The sequence below is a fragment of the Octodon degus genome, unplaced genomic scaffold (genome assembly GCF_000260255.1).
Source record: "Octodon degus isolate 3935 unplaced genomic scaffold, OctDeg1.0 scaffold00044, whole genome shotgun sequence".
Classification (NCBI taxonomy): Eukaryota; Metazoa; Chordata; class Mammalia; order Rodentia; family Octodontidae; genus Octodon; species Octodon degus.
In genome coordinates this window covers 7,102,669-7,122,021 of record NW_004524620.1, presented here as the reverse complement: position 1 = coordinate 7,122,021, position 19,353 = coordinate 7,102,669, and the positions used below count along the sequence as shown (strand labels likewise).

The 19,353-nt window shown below is 37.4% G+C and overlaps 1 protein-coding gene across 4 annotated transcripts in view; it reads left to right on the top strand.

Annotated features, from left to right (window-relative positions):
- Mpdz (multiple PDZ domain crumbs cell polarity complex component) overlaps nucleotides 1-19,353 on the top strand; it is a 178,128-nt gene that overhangs the window by 123,623 nt on the left and 35,152 nt on the right. For 2 of the 4 annotated variants that reach the window (XM_023715824.1, XM_023715822.1), the window contains 8 exons: nucleotides 1,797-1,974; nucleotides 4,705-4,815; nucleotides 8,531-8,629; nucleotides 11,115-11,277; nucleotides 14,642-14,838; nucleotides 16,040-16,131; nucleotides 16,343-16,430; nucleotides 17,732-17,812. In XM_023715824.1, the coding sequence (XP_023571592.1) occupies nucleotides 1,797-1,974; nucleotides 4,705-4,815; nucleotides 8,531-8,629; nucleotides 11,115-11,277; nucleotides 14,642-14,838; nucleotides 16,040-16,131; nucleotides 16,343-16,430; nucleotides 17,732-17,812 (1,009 nt within the window). The remainder of the gene's footprint in view (nucleotides 1-1,796; nucleotides 1,975-4,704; nucleotides 4,816-8,530; nucleotides 8,630-11,114; nucleotides 11,278-14,641; nucleotides 14,839-16,039; nucleotides 16,132-16,342; nucleotides 16,431-17,731; nucleotides 17,813-19,353) is intronic. The other 2 variants (XM_023715823.1, XM_023715825.1) reach the window with 2 other exon arrangements.

The following is a 19,353-nucleotide window of genomic DNA, read 5'->3' as shown; positions in this document are numbered from 1 at the left end:
TGCTTCATGAACAGGCTTGCTTTGGCAAGAAAGATTTCGCAACACAAGCCTCTAATGTTGTATATGGAGGAATGTTCTTCCCTGGATTTGGCTGCTAAGCTTAGAAGCTACCATCTGTTCAGTGGTAGCTAAATTTACTAATATCTTAGTACCTATAATATTAAAGTTCCTGAAACATGGTATTTTTACATTGGTGTGTGCCCCAGCGTGGAGTGAGTCCAATATTTACAACAAATCAGCTAGTTAAATACATTAGTACTTACTCACCAGCCTTGCAAAGCATATCATTAGGGAACTATTGTAACCTTTTGATTTCTTTCCTTTTTTTTTTTTTTTTTTTTTTTCGGAACTGGGGATTGAACTCAGGCACTTGTGCTTGCTAGGGAAGTGCTTATTCCACTGAGCCATCTCCCTGGCCCCTTGATTTCTATTGGTATACCATTATTTTGCAAAATATTTACTCATTCTTTTTATTATAAGTTCAATCATTTTGAAGCTGTAGTTCATTGGCATTAGAGACAATCACATTGCTTACAGCTGGCACTGCCACCTACCTGCAGAGCTTTTGTCACCTTGCAAAGCTGCAACTGTGTGCATTAAACTAGACTTCCCCACCTTTCCCTCTTCCCGTTCCTCAGTGACCACCACTGTACTTCCTGTCTCTACGAACTGGACTACTGTAGGTGTCTCATATCTGTGGACATGAACTCATACAGTATTTGTCCCTTACTTCACTTTACATAGTGTTCTCAAAACTCGTCCATGTTGAAATGTTTTTCAGAATTTTCTTCCTTTTTAAGGATGAATAATAATCCAATCCATTGTGGTGTATATTAGTTTATTCATTTGTTTTGATGGATAGTTTAGATGTTTCTACCCTTTGATTATTGTGAATAGAAAAATGCTTTTGTATTGTAAGGGTACAAAGTGCCTATGTGAGACCCTGTTCTGGGTATACACCAAGAAGTGGAATTACGGAATCCTATGGTAATTGTGTTTTTAACTTTTAAAGAACCAGAACTTTTGAAGAATTGTCCATGACAGTTGTATTGTTTTATAGTCTCACCAAAAATACATAGGTTCCCAGTTTCTCCTGCCCCCATCAGTGCTGCTGATTTCTGCTTTTTTTGGTAGTTGAAATTTTAACAGGTGTAAGACAATATCTTATTTTATATTGATATAAACAATATACACAAAAAATATACAGTGATATTGCAACAGTAAACATCTTTTAATGTGCTTAAATGCCATTAATGTATATTCTTTACATAAATAGGAATAATAAAATAAATATTATAGTAAAATAAATGTCTATATAAAGAATATATTAATTCTTGAATATACATTAACTCTTAGGACTTTACATTGACCTTACTGTAAAATAATTACATCTGTTTAAGAGAATAAAACAAATTACTTAGGGAAAATAGAATTATTTAAAAATATATATAATTATATATTAAATGTATATATCATAATTAAGTTTTCATCTTTTAATCTACTTGATTTTTTTGTAATTGGATTTTAGAAGTACTCTGTATATTCTGGCTATTGATCCCTTTTCAGACTGTGATTAGCAAATATTATTTTTCTGCTATGGTTTGTCTTTGCCCTTTTCACTGTTGGAAGTGCCCTTTGTACAAAGATTTTCATTTTGATGAGTTCCAATTTGTTTTTTGTTTTTTACTTTGTCAGTGCCTTTGGTGGGCATACATAGGGTGGCACTGTAAAAGCTACTATCAAGAAATTGTTCCTATATGTTTTCTTCTAAGAGTTTAAAAATTTGTTTTTTACAGGGTTGAACTTTGGAGAGAACCAAGCAAATCCTTGGGGATCAGCATTGTTGGTGGACGAGGGATGGGGAGTCGTCTAAGCAATGGTGAAGTGATGAGGGGCATTTTCATCAAACATGTTCTCGAGGATAGTCCTGCTGGGAAAAATGGAACCTTGAAGCCTGGAGACAGAATAGTAGAGGTACTCTCAGCTCTGTGTCAGAATCCTTCACCTTACTCGCCCTCCTTGCTAACGGATTGGCCACCCGGGAATGGTTACTCTAATCACTGTTAGAGGAAAATTTGTTTGTGGTTAAGATGTGTCTTTTCATCTTTAGTTTTCCTTTGTGTATTTGATGACCCGTTGTATATCTCAATGTAGAAACTGATGCTTAGAAATATTGCCAATCAGTTTTTAAAACATTGAGCCTACTGCAAAATAATTATATCTGTTTAAAAGAATAAACATTCTTAGAGGAAAGAGAATTATTTAAAATTATGAATGATTATATATATGAAAGGTATATATCATAAATAAATTTTCCAACCTGATTTATCTCAGGAAATACTCTATTATTTTAATGTATAAAACTTTATTGGATGAGATTTTGTTCCAAGTAAGTCTTTTTTTTTTTTTTTTTTTTTTTTTTTTTTTTTTTTGGTACAGTCTTCAAATGCCACGACCTTGACTACTATTTATATAATACTTCCCTGGCAGGCCTACCAGTTAGAATGTGCCCTTTGCTCAGTGATGCATGCATGGCCCACCGAAGACACCGCCTATTTGCACATGTGTGTGCACCTGTGCATATATGCGCACATGCGTGTTTTGTTGCATACCAGACAGAAGTATGGAAGCAGTTTTTATCTAATCCCTAATTCAACACCAAGAATTAGGTGTAATATTTTATAGCCCCCTCTCGTGTGAGACACACACTCACTTGCGACACTCTCAGACTTAGGACGTCCTGTAGTAGGTAAGGCATCATGCCTGCCTGGCAAGAGACTCTGGCTTGACAAGTTGGTCCCTTAGGGGCAATATGCCAAGTGCAGTTATATTTAAAGTGGTACAAAGATGGGTACCTGGCCCAGATTTTCTGAATTACAGAGGTAACTAAAAGTGATAACTTCAAAATAAAAACAACTTACTGGCCATTGTATTTATTCAACTGAGTCCATCCTTTGTGAAACCTATATAATTTATGCACCAGAGCACCACAGTTGCTTAGATTATACTTAACAATCATAACTTTAAAATGCAAATGTATTTACTTTTCCTTTATTGATTGTCTCTGAGAGCTAAAGAAACAATAGTTTGAAATTTGAGACAAAAGCAAAAGCCCTGTTCCCTTTTCCCTGCTGTGGTCATTCACAGGGAATAGTGACAAGCTGTTTCCCGCACTGTTTACTTATCTTCCCTTAGATTTTGTTTAGCCCACTTTGAAATAACTTTTTGAGCATTCCGTCTAAAATGTTCAATTTTAGGTCATCATTAAAAAGTTTATTTTATGTGTTCTTTATTATAGATATCTTTGGCTGAAATAGAAAAATAAAGACGTTTTAATTATTTCTATAAAAGATTAGTCATAGTTTGCCCCAGAATATTGTTTAAATGCATTGAGTTTAAATATCTGTTCAAATTGAAACATAGAACAAGTCTGTGTTGAAAATAGCCTTAGTGTTGCATATTTATTACACTAAGTAGTGCCCTCTGTGCTGAGGCTTTTCCGTTAAGGAAGAAAGCTTCAGCCTCTGTGGTCCTGGGGCCTCCGGCCCTGCCCATGCGGAGTCCCCGCAGATTTGTGCAGGTCACTGAGCGGGGCTCTGCGGGGCTGCGCCTCTGCTGTGCCGCTCTTCGGCCTTGAGCAGACGTGCCGCGCATCTCGTGAGCATTCCCCTGGTGGGGTGTATGGAGAGCGTATAGGAGACAGGAGTACTGGCTTGTATTTTACATGAACACAACCTTTAAAGACATTTCTAATGTATACACACACACACACACACACACACACACACACACAAAATAAATAAATAAAAATAACAGCTCCGTCGTCCATGTATGAACTTGAGGAAGATTTTCAACTAAATTAGTAATTGTTTGAAATTATAGAAAAATGATAATATTGTATGCCAATGTCTTAATAAATGATTTTTTCCAGAATTTTGCCTACTCTGAATTTACTTAGTATTTAAGAATGATAAAAAGTCAACATAATGTAGTTTTCCAGCAGGATTAACATTTGGCCTTTTAAGCTATTGTCTTCCTTGTTTATGTAATATAGAAGCCGAACTGATCATCACCTAGACAGTCCATGGTCAATAAAAAATTACAAAAATAACTCTTACTTTCAAATTATTTATATAAGAATTACTAACAGATAAGCACAATTTCTTGGCTTCCAACTCTTGTCATGTCTATTGCAAAGATTCTTTTACAAAATTAACCTTACTATAATCTGATTTTTCTGGATATCAGAATTTTGTTTCTAACTTTAAGGGTCTGAAAAAAGAAATATATAAAACATCACTTGCCTTGTCCCAAACCACTCTATAATAAATTAGAAAAAAATTAGTGCAGTAGCTTTCTTGATAAAGACAGTACCGCTAGTCCCTTTTATTTTTGAGTCCACTTTATTATTTCCTTATTGATGCTGATTTATTGACTTGAAGGAACAGCTGAGCAGCAGTTTAAGGAATGCAGAACGACTGCCAAAGTCACTCCGACTGGTTACTGTTTCCGAGATCTATGTCTAGAGGAAGGGGCTGCAAGGCCACTGGTCAGGTGAAAAGTTTTACAGCCTTAAAATAGTCTCATTATAGATGCTGAAATAAATTTTCCAGGACCTTAATGAAGGCTCCTCCAAACACCAGGTCCAGTTGTTCTTTTGTTTTATAGCTTCTTGAAATGTTAAGCTGAGGCCTTCCATTGCAGGTGGATGGAATGGACCTCAGAGATGCAAGCCATGAACAAGCTGTGGAAGCCATTCGGAAAGCAGGCAACCCTGTAGTCTTTATGGTACAGAGCATTATAAACAGACCAAGGGTAAGCGAACATCAAGGGCAATGTAGGCATATCGAGCAGTGCTCAACTTGGAGTCTAATGGAGCCAGCGCCAAGTTGTCTGTATGAGCAGATAGGAGTTCATCAATCTCAGAAGACTTACTGAGAATTTTTTGCTCTTTTAAGTATTGAGTTATCTTGGAAATTCTGTTCACCATGTTTAATAGTTTTAAAGTCTGTTGAAAACATGTAGAAGTAGGATTTACTTGTGCTTATAGTGTCCCGATGTTTAATTATTCATTATAGCTGCAAACTATACAAACTGTTGCAAGGAATGTGGCATCGTCATTCAGATTAATAGTCTGTGTTCCTGGAAAGCCAGAAGGATTACATTTCCTTTCAACTTGTTCCGTAGACCACATCTTCTGTTTTTGTATTTGTGCATCACATTGAAGAGTAGATTTTCACAGGGTAGATTTTGTTTTATTAAAAGCAATTTTGTAGTTGCTGTTACCAGCTATATTCACTGTGTAGTTCACCAATGTATAACTCTTGGCAGACAGAAACCTAGAAATGTGCTTATTATCAGTCATAGTAGCAAAATAGCTTTGAAAATATTTTAGAAAATACAAGCACAGGTAGTGAACTTGATTGATAAAGAATTGGAATAAGGCTTCATGCATTTAATATGCCCTAATGATGGTGAAAATGAAAATTATGGAAAGATTTAAAACATTTTTATTGGTTCTGTGTGTGTGGGGGGGGATTACCATGCAAGACATACTAAATATATTTTTGCTGTATACCCCTGGGAAAATTCTTCAGAATTATGGATGCTCCCTCAAAAGCTTTCATGCCATTTCAGGAGTTGCTTAGCTTCCGTAATCAGTCACCACTTGTGGGTTTAACAACCTCTGCTCTGCTAATTCTTTGTGAGTTATCTGCTTGTCGTCAAGGTTGGTTATTTTTAAAAGAAAGTTTCAGCATATATGAGGGATGTTAAAGGGATCATCTAAAACTTTAAAATATAATTTTATGTGTAAAATACTTTAAATTTAACTTGTAAAATTAAGAGTTTAAGATAGTAATATTCAAATGATGAAAGTAGCGAACACATCTGTAGATAAGTAAAGGTAAGGACGCTCTCTGTCATAGAACACAAAATGACCAGGTTGATTTCACTGGTCCTTCCTTTTGTTCGAGACAGGTATAACTCTGGTCTTGGCTCCCTGTGAGGGATGAATTTAGTAGTTCTTAAATAAGCAGTTGTCTTCACATCTGCAGTTTTTAATCCTTCAGTTGTTTATTGTTAAGTAATAATTATCCATTCAGATAGAAAATCTGCCAAATGGTAGAACTGTATTCTGCATTCTTTACCAGTTCCATTCAGTCTGTTTAAAAAACTACAGAGCCTTTCATGTTTGTTTCCATTTGTTGTGTTAAACATAAACACAGCATGATGATGTTGATAGATGGCTGTTTAAATTAAAGCTTTTTGGGTAGGTAGAGTGGGTTTTATTCCTTTTTTATTTTATTTTTGATTTTCACCTTTTACATCATTTGGGAGAATATGATAATTGATAATTATATTACTTAAAAAACTTAAAAAACTGCAAACATTGCTTTCAATGCCCGTCACATTTTGTAATGAGCCTATACAGATATTGTCTAATACACCTGGAAAACATTACTGTTTTATTATCTGAGGTATAATGACACCTAATTTTGTACCAATTATCACAGGATAAATCTTGGTTAGAGTGACATGTTTAGTCACATTATGTACATTTTGTTTGTGAAATTAGAATTAATTTTGCATTTTAAATGAAATATTCTTTGTTCCCAGGGACTTAGTTCCCTCATGTCTCTAGTGATATAAAATAAAAAAGGAAAAAATCACAATTATACATTCTTAAAAATCTCTTAGGGGTAAATGTTTTATTTGTGAATGGAGAAAAATGCTTCTATGAAATCTTAGTCATAGGCTGATGAGCTAATCATTTTTCTTGGCACTTAGGCCATTAATAAGTCTCCCAGAACCAGGCTTCCCAGGATTTAGGCTGGTCTCACTGACTATAGGGTGGATTCCATTAATGCCATTAACTGGGGCCAGAGAAACTATTCAACTTTCTTGTGTTTTTCTTAGTTAATAGTATTTCTGCTTTGTCAGCCCTTGAGAATATAGAGAGGTTTGTCTTTTTTTGTTGTTGTTGTTGTTAGCAAAAAAAATAGTGTTTCTATCTTTCCCTAAAAATAGAATGATCTACTGTTTGTTTCATCTGCTCTGCTCTTGCTGTACCTTTACATTCTTCCCTTGGGGCCAAATTCTAATCCTATAAGGTCTGAAAATTTTAACAAAACAAAGCAAACAAAAATTACAGATCTCTTTAAGTATTCTGTTTCTTTCCATCATGGTTTTGTTTTCTGTTCTGCGTAATTATAAAGGACAGTTTAAGCCAAAAAATACCATGTACCAAAACTGGAAATAATTTCTACCCTCAATACATGGAACTCCTTTCTTTAGGATATGTTTTTCATCTCTGCCCTGCCATTTCTTCCACTTTAATAAGTGGTCGTGTTCTTTGGCATTTGTGATGTTCTCTTCTGTAGAGCAGGAGTTGACATTTTAAACTGAGTTGGAGGGAGAAAGTCGAGATGGGCAGAAATGTCACTGTGCCCATATCTTTCTCCCTGTCTTCCCTCCATAGGAAAAACGTGGCAAGAAGAGCAGATTGAAAGGGTAGCATAGCATAAGCTTTGGTACAGGCGTGCTGAGGATGCAATCTTTCCAGAATGTTCTTCCACACAGAATGATGTCATGTGACAGCCTCTCTACATTCCACGCCTGCCAGTGGGACTTTTTTTTATAGAGAGAAGTAACACAAACATTTAATTGGAGCCAAAATGAATTTTAAATGTCTACAGTTTCCCTTGAAGGATATAGTCAATAAAAGAAAAAGATAGCGGGTGTGAAAGGAGAAGAATTTATTGTGCTAAGGAAATTACTTTTTTTTAAACTATGAGAATGCTAAATTCTATTTGGCAGGCATCCTGCTTTAATACGTATATTCAACTTAACAGTCCTGGCTCAGGCAAACCAGAAAATCTATGCGAAACATTCTAAATTAGGACCTCAAATATTGTCCAAAGCCCATAAATGCCCCAGTAATATGGGAAATTTGATAGGTATTTTGTTTTAAAATATGAATCTCCCTGTTCCCACCTTTACAAAAAGAGAATACCACTCTACCTAGTTCATTTCTTCTTTTAATTTATTGCTCTTAATATCTAGTCAATTGTTTCCTTTTAGGGAAACAAAATACGAAATAATGGTTACTAGTGAACTAGCAAACAAATGTTTAATATGCATTCTGGAAGATGTAGACTATTTAAAACAACATAATTAGCTTTAAATAAATAAGAGAAACATGAGGGTTTTGATTTTCAAAGTGTTTGTTGATATTCGTAAAGTATAAATAATATATAAAGTAATAAAATATATATGTCGCTGTCTGTGATAGGAAATTCATTCAGTGAAAATAACTTGGCTAGTGCTTGTATAGTTTGTAGGCTGATTTATATTCAAGTATAGGTTTAGGGCATTACAGGCAAACCTTCAGCAGCAAACTTATTATGCCATTAATTATTACATAGAATCCCGTTTCACACACACAGTTCTTTAAATCAGCAGGTTGCTGTAGAAATTGAGTTGTAAGTACATTTCTTTTGCACTTAGCACCTCTTATGTTTCCTTTTAGAAATTCCCTTTGCCTTCCTTGCCGTACAGCCTTTGCCCTAAGTACAACTTCAGCAGCACTAACCCATTTGCTGACTCTCTTCAGTTCACCGCTGACAAGGTTGGGTAATGCCCGTTGTCTTGCTGTTGCCGTTTGCAAATGTTTGGTTCTTTGTTACTACTGTGCTTTGTCCCAGTTCATTGTTTACTATATTTGAACAAGAAAAAAAAACCCAAAAAGACCAGTGTGTTTGGAGTGAGCATGTGAATTTTCTGTGAAAGATTATTAATTTTTATAGTTGAAAACAAATACCCTTTCCGAAGAGGAAAGGGGTAACCAGAGTCCAGTCCCTTTCCTGAATTTTGCTGTAATTTAAATTTTCTGACACATTTTTACTAATTGTCAAATACATGAACTATGTTCACACATAATTTCTTTAAAACCTTATATTGCTTTAAAACCTTTAGCGTTCCACAAGATGGTCACAAAGCTCTTGTGTAAGTGAATCATCTCATAAATAATTGTGTATGTATACTTGCAGGAGTCTGTTGAATATTCATTAAGTGTGTCTGTGTAGATGCCTGAACAGGAAACTTTACTGTTTCAAGGCTCATGAATCTATATTTGGATATTCTTACACTCTGATAAAATTATCAAAAGCAAACTTGAAATGAAAATTTACAAGAATTTATATAGCATAATTTGATCATGAAAAGGAAGAAAGTTGTCAGCAATTTATTTTAGGAAACATTTTATGAATATTGATCAGATTTTCATGTTTTTGTAAAATGGATAAGCAAAGATGCCATTTCTAAAGAACTGTGTTTTCTATTACTGTAGGAATTACAGAATTCAAGTAGAAATATCTTCTACTGTTCCCCAACTAACCCTTTTGCTCCCACACCATTTAAGGTTTGTCTTCAATGTGAAATCTCTTTAAGTGGGTGTGTTAACGTGTGCATTTTGTTCATGTTCTGTACCTCATGTATACATACATGTGTACATACATGTCATTGAGTGATTTCAGATGCACATTCCATATATCCCCCCAAAAAAGGCTAAATTATCTTTGTTACATATGTACATTTTTCTTGAGTTTTGGGGCGTGTAACAGCAAGCCAGTTACTCTTGATAAAATGAGTGTGCCAGGGGTAGTAAAGTAAAGGCCTCATTGTACTTTAAGTAAATACAGGCTAATACTAGTTTTGTGACAAATCAGCTATGTTAGGACACCATTTCAATTTGTTGCTGTTATGAAAGTAGTATGACTAAGATCTTGAACAACTTTTAAGATAAGCAGTTTTTGATTCTTTATCCTTAAGGAAAATAACAGTCCAAAAATTATATAGTAAGATTTGTAAGATTTATATCCACAGATCTGTTGAAATTAATGGAAATGTAAAATAGATAGCAGTTTGTGTCCCTGGCCCTTGCCAGGTGCTGTTTTACTATGGAAATCAGAAGAGACTGTGTGGTATAACTCAAACTGCACCCACCGTATTAAGAAATAAGCAAAAAGAAGTTTAGTATCGCTGGGTGAATTCTGAAAGAATACTTCAGTTCTCATGGTCTCAGGTTCAAGTTTATTCATGTGCAAAATTCATGGGCTCAGTGACTTGAACAACTTTCAAACACATTCTGTTTGATAATATCTAATAGAAGAACTTGATAATGCCAAAGTGATGTTTTAAAAATAGGACCTATGGTCCTAAGTAACACACATGTTGGTTTGGTGTGAAGCATTCTCTTATGTTTTTTCATTTACTTTTGAGCTACTTTGATGGAAAGATGGTGGTGTCCCTTAGACTCAGACCTGTTCAGATCTGTGTCTGTGTGCTCTGTGGCTGACAGATTGGCTCCCTTGGTAGATGTCTGGCATGTGGAGTGCTCTTTTTCATGGATTTGTTGAGAATCATTTGGAGAAAGGATTCAGGTAGCAATAAAGATTTTGGGCTTTTTTGGGGGATGCTGGCTCAGGCTGCCTTAAGAACAGGTCTGGTATAGCATGTGCAGCTGGGGATTGAATCGCAGTCCCTTGCCCCTGACTGATTTTGCTCAAGAAGGCGCTTTAGACAATTGAGCTAAACTGCCAGCCCCAAAATTTCTTTATGTATAGACTCACTAACAAGTTTTGAAAGACAGTTTCTTGTTAATCTCTTCCTTTGTGTCCTGTGCCTTAGTCTCTTGCTCCTGCTCCTCTGCCTCCTGTTCTTCCATCTGCTACTCCTCTATTTTCTTTCCTGAAAGACTTTTCTAGACCCCTAAACCTTGCACAGACCCCCTGTGTATTTATAAATTTTGAGTGAGAACCTCTTTCCAACAGGGTAAGTTTTAACAGTTTTCTATCTTAGGTCCTTTAAACATTTGAGTTGAATTACACATTGGCATCATAGCTCATCAGAGCTATGTGTTCTAATCCTATTTGTGTGTTCAAACTTTGCCTGAATCCAATCTAGCATTTCATATATGCCTGTATGAGCTCTCCATGGTGTGGTAGATATCTCAAAGCCAATCTTTTGTTTTTAATATTGTGCTGTTACATTTCTTCTCCTAAAGCTTTGTTCCTAGCTTGCACATGCCCACTGCAGTCCTCTTGTTCCCACAGGCACCCAGGCTCGTGGAGCCAGAGGCAGGGCAGGCCCCGCTGTGCGATGCGCTTCAGCCCTCTTCTTCAGCACTTGGAGAAGCAGGCAGCGATCATGCTCAGTCATGTGCAAGTAGCGCCTTGGAGGATGTGGACAAAGAGGACGAGTTTGGTTACACCTGGAGTAAGTTGCCTTTTATGATGCATTTCATTATAAGTATTCAGATATGAATAGTATGTTTCAGCTTCAGCAACACATACTGCCATTTTGTGGGGGTAAATGCTGTTTGCTTGTGTTAGTGGAATACGACATACATTCCTAAAGCATAAGGTTCTCTTTTTCCTTTCCTTTAAAACTGCTTTACTGTTAAAGCCCCTTTGCTTCTCATGAGAATGGAAGCAGGCAGAGCGTTTTCTCTGAAATATGCACTGATTCCGCTGTCTTGGGGTCTGGATATCTAAGCCTCAGATTTCTCATTATAGAATCTGTTAGGTGTTGATATTACATTTGAAACATGATATTTTCTGTAATAGTACGATAATATAGTAAATGTTTGAAATTAAAACTTTTGGTCATTTGTTGATTTTTTTTAATGATTTCCATGTTGTAATACACTGGCTATCTCTTTAAAAATGCCGTTCGTCTCCTGGTTTGCTAACATTAGTTTGCATAATGTCTAGGAAGCACAAAGCACTGGCCAGATATATAAGAATCATTCAAATGTAGCTAATAGTGGGATCCTTGGGCTATCTCTGTTTTCTAAGGAAAAATGTATTTTATAGGGAGAGAGTAAACATTCAGGCAAAACTTACAAATGTGTTATTGTATTAAAATTTTCTTTAAGAATCAAATTATTTTATTTAAGAAAACTATAGTACATTCTTTTTGAAAGGACAGAAATAATTGTGCTTTTAGATTGTAGGGGCCAAAAGTGACAGTTTAACTAATGTAGTTAAGAATCAATGTAAAAGGCAGACCATTAACCATATAGCAAGTTTTTAAGACACAATTTATAAAGTTTATAGTTTTTATTTTGTATATTATCTATTTTTTACTTTTTAAAGTTTCTAATACTAGGAGAAAATATCATACCATGTCTTTTAAGTAGATTGTAAGTCAAATATACAGTATAAATCTTAAAATAAAAATTAAATTAAGCAATATTCAGAAAATTAAATACTAATTAATTAAAAATTAAATATTTCAAAACAATTAAACTAAGAAAAAGTTTTCATGATAGTAAAGAATTACTAAGAATAAAACATAAAATAAACACTGGAATGAAAAATAAATGACCAGCACTTCTAACAGTTTAGGGATAGGATATCACACAAAGTTCTAGTGCGTTGTAGACATGGATAATGTCCATAACACTTACTGGTGTCCAGGTATCACTTGTGGGACTGAGCTACTGCTATTTCCTTGTTATCTACCCTGTAGACCCAGACAGAATCATGACCCATAGGGTGCAGGAGAAGTCCATTTGTAGAGTATGCTGATGGAAATATCTTGCTGCTGTATACAAAAGAATAACTAAAAGACTGTTTTGTATACCTCTTATTCTCCTGTGTTTAATTGTTTGCCCTAGTTGGTTGTTCTTTCCATGCTCATTCATAGAGTTGTCAGTTTCCTCCCTCAGTAGGATATCTTTTAGTAGTCTGTGTAGGTTTGGCTTTGTCATCATGAAATTCTTAAGTTCTTTGTCATGGAAGTATTTCACTTCTCCATTGTACTTGAAAGAGACTTTTGCAGGGTATATCATTCTGGGTTGCAGTTCGTTTTCTTGTAAGACTTAAAGTACTTTGCTCCATGCTTTTCTTGCCTTGATGGTTTGTGAAGAGAAAGCTGCCATTATCCTAATGGGTTTTCCTTTAAATGTGCTCTGTTTCTTTTCTTTAGTGACTTTTAGTATACTATTCCTATGCTGAATTTCTGGGATCTTGATTATTATATGTCTGAGTGTGGCTTTAATTGGGTTGATGTTATTTGGAGTTCTGTATGCTTCAGTTATCTGAATGTCAGATAGTTTCCCCATATTTGGGAAGTTTTCTGGTATTACTTCCATCTATATTCTTCTTATATCATGTGTATTGACCCCTTCCCTCTCATTGATGCCTATTAGTTTCACGTTGTTCATCTTTGCATCATCTTGCAGGTGATGAATTATTTTTTCCTGCATCCTAGTTGTTTTTAAGAGATCTTTTCTTACTTTTTCACTAGCTGCAATGGTGTCTTTAAGGTCTGAAAGTCTATTCTCACTTTCATTCAAACGGTTTTGCCAGTTTGTGATTGAGGTTTTAATTTTCTGTATTTCACTTTGTATCTGCTTCATGCATTCTGTTTCTTTCCTATATTGCTTATTGAAGGATTCCATCATTTTTATATTCTGCTCTATTTTTTTTACAAGTGTCTTTTTTTACAAGCACTTAGTACTTCTTTCAGTGTAGTTATCATTTCTTTTTTACTTCAGAAATTATTTCTGATCTGTTTGCCTCTATACCTTTCTGCAGTTGCTTCTTTACTTCAGATTCTATTATTTCAGAGATTTCAGGTGAGTGATTTCCAGTTTCTTCTATGCTAGTGTCTTCTGCATTTGTTCTGGGTGCATTTTGTTCCTTCTCTTTGTCATTTTCTACAGCACTGTCTTCTGACCTTTGGTGTACAGCTTAGATAGTTATTACCTTAGCACCAGGTCTGGATCTATGAATTTCAGACTCCTCCAGGTGGGTGTGGCTTGGGTCTGGCTGCTGTGCTCCACTTCTTCCTGCTGCAGCCCTTGGAAGTGAACCCTCTGTGCCACTCTGGCAAGATGTTCTGCCCCTGAATCAGCTGGGTGGATCTTGCCTCTAGCTTCTTTGCAGGGAGTTCTGCTGCAGGTTCCATGCTGGTCCTGGGCTCTGGGTCTAATGAGGATCTGGCAGGCCCAGGATCATCTCACTCACAAGCCGGGCCTGGCTCTGGGTCGAATCAGGATCTGGCTGACCCCGAGTGGTCTCACTCACATGCCGGTTAGGATGTGTCCCAAGCTAGAACAGTTACATCAGTGCATTCTGGCCCAGTGGTTCTGTGCAGTAAGAAACCTTCCTCCCTGCACTGTGGCTACATGAACAGGCAGCTCCCACCATGAGATGATAAGCGCTGTAGGCTTGTGTATGGGAGAGGAGCGGCCACAGACCAGGGCCCGCTGATGTCCTGCACGCCGTGTTGCCCTACAAATAATAATGTAAATTTGTTTCAGTGTAGTCTTTTGAGGGTTTGCAAATGTAAATAATCACTTTTCTTGAGCCTAATTATTAAAGTGAGCTTCTTAATCAGAAATTGCACTTTCACATCCTGGATGCGAAGAAATTCCTTAACGTTTGGATTTTCTAGGAAGCCAGGTCTGATGCCTGGGCAGCCTGACTGTTTTTTTTCTGTTAGCTCACAAAGATTACATTTTGGTACAAATAATGCTTTTTTGAAATAAAATCAAGTATACCATGGTAAAGTATATTTGTCTGTAAAGTAGATTTTCATGAATATGATACTGTTGCTGTTTTGTGTGTAGAAAATATCAGAGAGCGTTATGGAACCCTAACAGGCAAGCTCCACGTGATTGAGCTGGAGAAGGGACACAGTGGTTTGGGCCTGAGTCTTGCTGGGAACAAAGACCGAACCCGAATGAGTGTCTTTATAGTGGGAATTGATCCAAATGGAGCAGCAGGAAAGGATGGCCGATTGCAGGTTGCCGATGAACTTCTAGAGGTAAATTTTTACAACCTTTAATTTTTTTCTGCTGTATCAGAGCAGTGAAATCTCCAGAATCCAAAAAATACCCAGGCCTGATATGTTGACTAAGAATACTGTCACTGGCCTAATAAAATAGTTACATTGCAGTAAATGTGGCTGTAAAACAACTCCGACTCAGTGAGTTGCCATTAACTTCCACTAAAAGGTCATGACTGTGTAGCACCAAAAACAATTTTTGCTCTGAGACGTAATAAAAATCACACTTCAAAAAAGTTTTTGTGCTGCATTTTTATTGGAAGTTTTTGAAAAGTAAAGTGATCAGCCTTTGATATTAACCATGATATTAACCCACTGGACCTTCTGGAAGTTGAATCCTTATGGCTAAGTTGTGTGGGTAAGATAAAGTGGGTTCCAAGATTAAGGCTAAATAATGCATGAAGTAACTCAGTCTGCCAAACAAAATAAACCTGTAACTCGAACACACAGGGTTTGGAATTTTGTTTGTGTTGTTTGTCTTTGCTGCCTGTAGACAGCCTCCACAAATCTTCAGATTGTATTTGTACTCTTCCTGCATCCAATTTCTCCCTGTAGCTAGGTAGACTCAGACAGCAGCAGCTACATGACCAGATAACCAAGCTGGCATTTTCTGCTGCCTGCTGTGCTGCTTGCTTCTTGCTGTGTTTTCAGGCTTCCTCACACTGCTTCTCCTAGGGGAGTGTTTCTGCGACTTGAGTCTTGAGATCAGTGGGGAAAAGGGAGAGTAGCGGACTGCCAGGACAGTCTTCGTAGGTCACACGGCCCTTGCTCGGTAAAGCAAGTTGGAAGCCAGTGCTGGTGAGCAAGTGTGCTGTCTGCCCTCCTGTAACTGATCCAAGTGGTGCTTCTGCCGACTGTTCCTGGGTGTCAGCAGTTGTGCGCATCGTTTTAGTGTTGGCTTGATACATCGGCTTTTCTTTTTTCACATCAGAAGTCAGGCTCATGTTCTGATGAGGAAAATGCATAGAGTATTTCAAAGAAAAAAAGTTTTATTAGCTAGATAAGATGATGGAAACTTAAAGGGGCCGGGGAGATGGCTCAGTGGAATACTGATGGCTCACTTCCCTGGCAAGTGCAAGGGTCTGAGTTCAATTCCCAGTTCTGAAAAAAAAAAAAAAAAAGATGATGAAAACTTAGAGTTAAAATCTGTGGCTTAACCAATGATACTTAATTTTCACAGATCAATGGTCAGATTTTATATGGAAGAAGTCATCAGAATGCCTCATCAATTATCAAATGTGCCCCTTCTAAAGTAAAAATCATTTTCATTAGGTAAGACTTTCTTCTACTGGTTTACCAAGTACTTTTTATCAACATTTAGGCTCGAGCTCTTTTGAACAAAAATAAAACATTCGTGCATAAATAAGAGTGTTGTAGCTCTAAGCCTTTAGAGATTGAAGTCTTTTTCTAATATTTGACTCTTCAAGTAGGAGTATAGAAATAATATTGTTATTTGGGGTTGATGCTTTTTTTTTGCTTTTAGAAATAAAGATGCAGTGAATCAAATGGCTGTATGTCCCGGAAATACAGTAGAACCTTTGCCTTCCACTTCAGACAATCTTCAAAATGAGGTATTTGTAACTTATCTTTATTTCTCTGGGGACATTTGATTGATGATATTCCCTTATAAATTCAGTTAACCATTATGGACCACTTACAGGAATAACAAAGATAAATGACTTTATTGCTCTCTGCCACTGTTCTTCCCTTTTGCTCTTGCTGTTTTCTCCTGCCATAAACTGTTGCCTTCTGCCATGTACCACGCTGCCTTGAAGCCAGCAAGTATGGACTGAAACTTGCACAAACTGTGAGCTAAATTCTGGGTGTTGAATACTTTTTCTCAGCATTGAGAGAAAAGTAACCAAGACAAGCCCAGAGCCATAATTTAAAGGAGAAGAGATTTACTTTGGCTTCCAGAGTTAGGGATTTAGCTAATGATTGGCTGGCTCCAAGGTAGGAACATCACCAAGGTCTTGGCAGAACTGTGGTCAGGAAGTAGCATGCAGGCCCACAGGGCAAGGAAAAGGTTCCAAGATAGGAACACACAGAGTAGCTCAGTTCACGGTGGCCGGGAAGAGAGAGAGCACAGGGAATCAGACCCAGAGAGGGGAAGAGGAAGAGGCCAGATGGCGACCACAAGGTTGAAGCTCCATGAGCTGCCCCCCACCTAGACACGTGCTTTCGGTGTATCCACAGGTGTGTCTCCAAGCAGCATGCCTTAACGGGCACATCGATTGAAAGGGCAGGGGAAGTAGTTCAGGGCAAAGGCCCCGGGTACCACACAAAAGTGAATGAATGAGTGAATGTAATGGAGAAAGAACTTAACATTAGAGGAGCAGTAGTTATTATCAGTAGGGAAGGTACAGGACACTCTTCCTGAGTGGAAGTATAAACATTTGTTTGTATGGAAAATATACAAATCATTGTCTCATTGTAATTGCTTCTGATTGTGAACTAAGTCACTTTGTGATGTAACATGGACCTTGAGAAAATGAAATACTTTCACAATTTTCAGGTACAGCATTTAATACTCTGAACTCATTTGATAGGTAACATAAAGAATAATGACACCTGTGCAGGTGCCTGTGTCTCACTGCATTTCCATTAGGTAGCTGGCTGCTGTTAGATTTAATGAAGGGGTAAATCCAGGCTGACTTCTGACCTGCATAGTTGTTTTTGCTCCAGAACAATTGCTGTCCAGTCATTCTTTCTCAGTACTTTATAAGAATAATTCTCTTAAATTCTGTAAGACATTAAAACAGTGAATACTAAATTGAAGTCTGTGTGATCGTTTTGATTATGTGGGCTTGTAGTTAAGCAAAAAAAATGCTAGCACTGAATTGCCTCTCTCGCCGTTTTTCTTCTCTGTCAGGTAGAGCCAAGTGCTGCTGCTTCTGGTGCAGCTGTCAGCCTCAGTTCATTTACCGCTGTGCACCATCTGGAGCTTCCCAAGGTGAGTGCGTCTGAATGGGAGTGAAGTAGCGGGCATGCTGCACAGCTGATTCCAGCAGGCTGCTTCTCAGACACAGGCTTTGCAAACCAGCTGTGTCGGCCTCACTGCAGTCCACCTTGTGAGAATAGCACAGGCCCTTTGCCTGCTCAGACCCACGTACTGAAGGAGGAGCTTTCAGGATGGACCCAGAAGTTTGTGTTTTTTACGTTTCTTCCTGATGATTCTAATGCACAGTAAAATATGAGAACCACTGAGCTAATCGTTCCTTCGCAGGGGCCCGGTACTCTGTGTTTATAATTATTTCAAGGCAGAAAATTCACCATCTCTCCTTTGATTCATTTATAGGCCCTGTCAGAGAAGAAATAAGAAATAAAAAGTATAGCCTTGTCTCATAAAAAAGCTCAGGCAGCTAGGAAAGCGTCACTGGTGGATCATCAGTGAGGTATTTGCTTTGAAATAATCTAAACCTTAGTTTCAAATGACTGCTTTACAGAGGTAGTCTGCTGAACAGACACCTCCCTGTGATTTGCTATATTCCAAGCAGTGCTGGAAAGTAAGTGGAGAACTGTTGCACAAGAGTGTAAGTAGTAAAATCAGTGAAGTGCTCCGGGAAGAGAGGAGAAAAAGTGGTGGGAAAGGAATAGGAGGATGTTTGTGGAAAATGCTGAAGACAGAAGTGAGTGGCCAGTGCAGGGCCACCGAGCTGTGAAGCCCTAGGACGCAGTGCTCGGACACTGGAAGCCCAAGCTTTTCTTTCTAGGCTGAATCATTCCTCATCACAGATGTGATCTAGACATTCTGTAGTCTTTCTTTGCCTCAGTTTCCTCCCCTGGAAATTAAAGGGCATAATAGTACTTATGTCAGAAAATTGTAAAGATTAAATAAGTTGCTTAAAAATAGTATAATTACTAGCACATTTATTTCTTTTAAATAAAAGAGAAACAATAGAGTAACCAATATAAAAATGGGTTGCTCTAATCCTAGGTATTTAAGGGATGTTTTTATTATGTGCTATCTTGTAGTAATAAGAGAAAAAAAGAACAGCTGTCATTGAAGTTGTCACCCTTTCTCTCCAAAAAGTCCATACGCTTTCGTTAGAATTCCTCATGCTGTTGTCTCTAAAGAGAGACATGAGGTATGATAAAAACATGACCAGTGCTGCTGCTACATGCCAGCTAAGAAAGGCAGGCTCACTGACACACTAGGATATGCCTTACCCACTGTATTCCATGCATTTGGCTCTGCAAATTCCTGTTCTTCTCCGTGATCAAAAGTCTATGAAAAAAAAAGTCTATGAAAGACAGACATTTTTTTTTTTAAATATTTGGTACAGTGTCTACAGGGTCTCACTGCACATATCAAACTTGTAGCGGTTCTCCTGTTTTTAGCCTCCCAATCACTGGGATTAGAGGGTCATGCCACTATGCCTAGTCTGTTCCCTGTCTCAGTACATCCTGGAGGGGGCTGGCACAGTACAGTGGGGATCAAACCCTGGCCAGTATACTCTGCCTAAGCAGGCACTTCAGTACGCTGAGTTATCG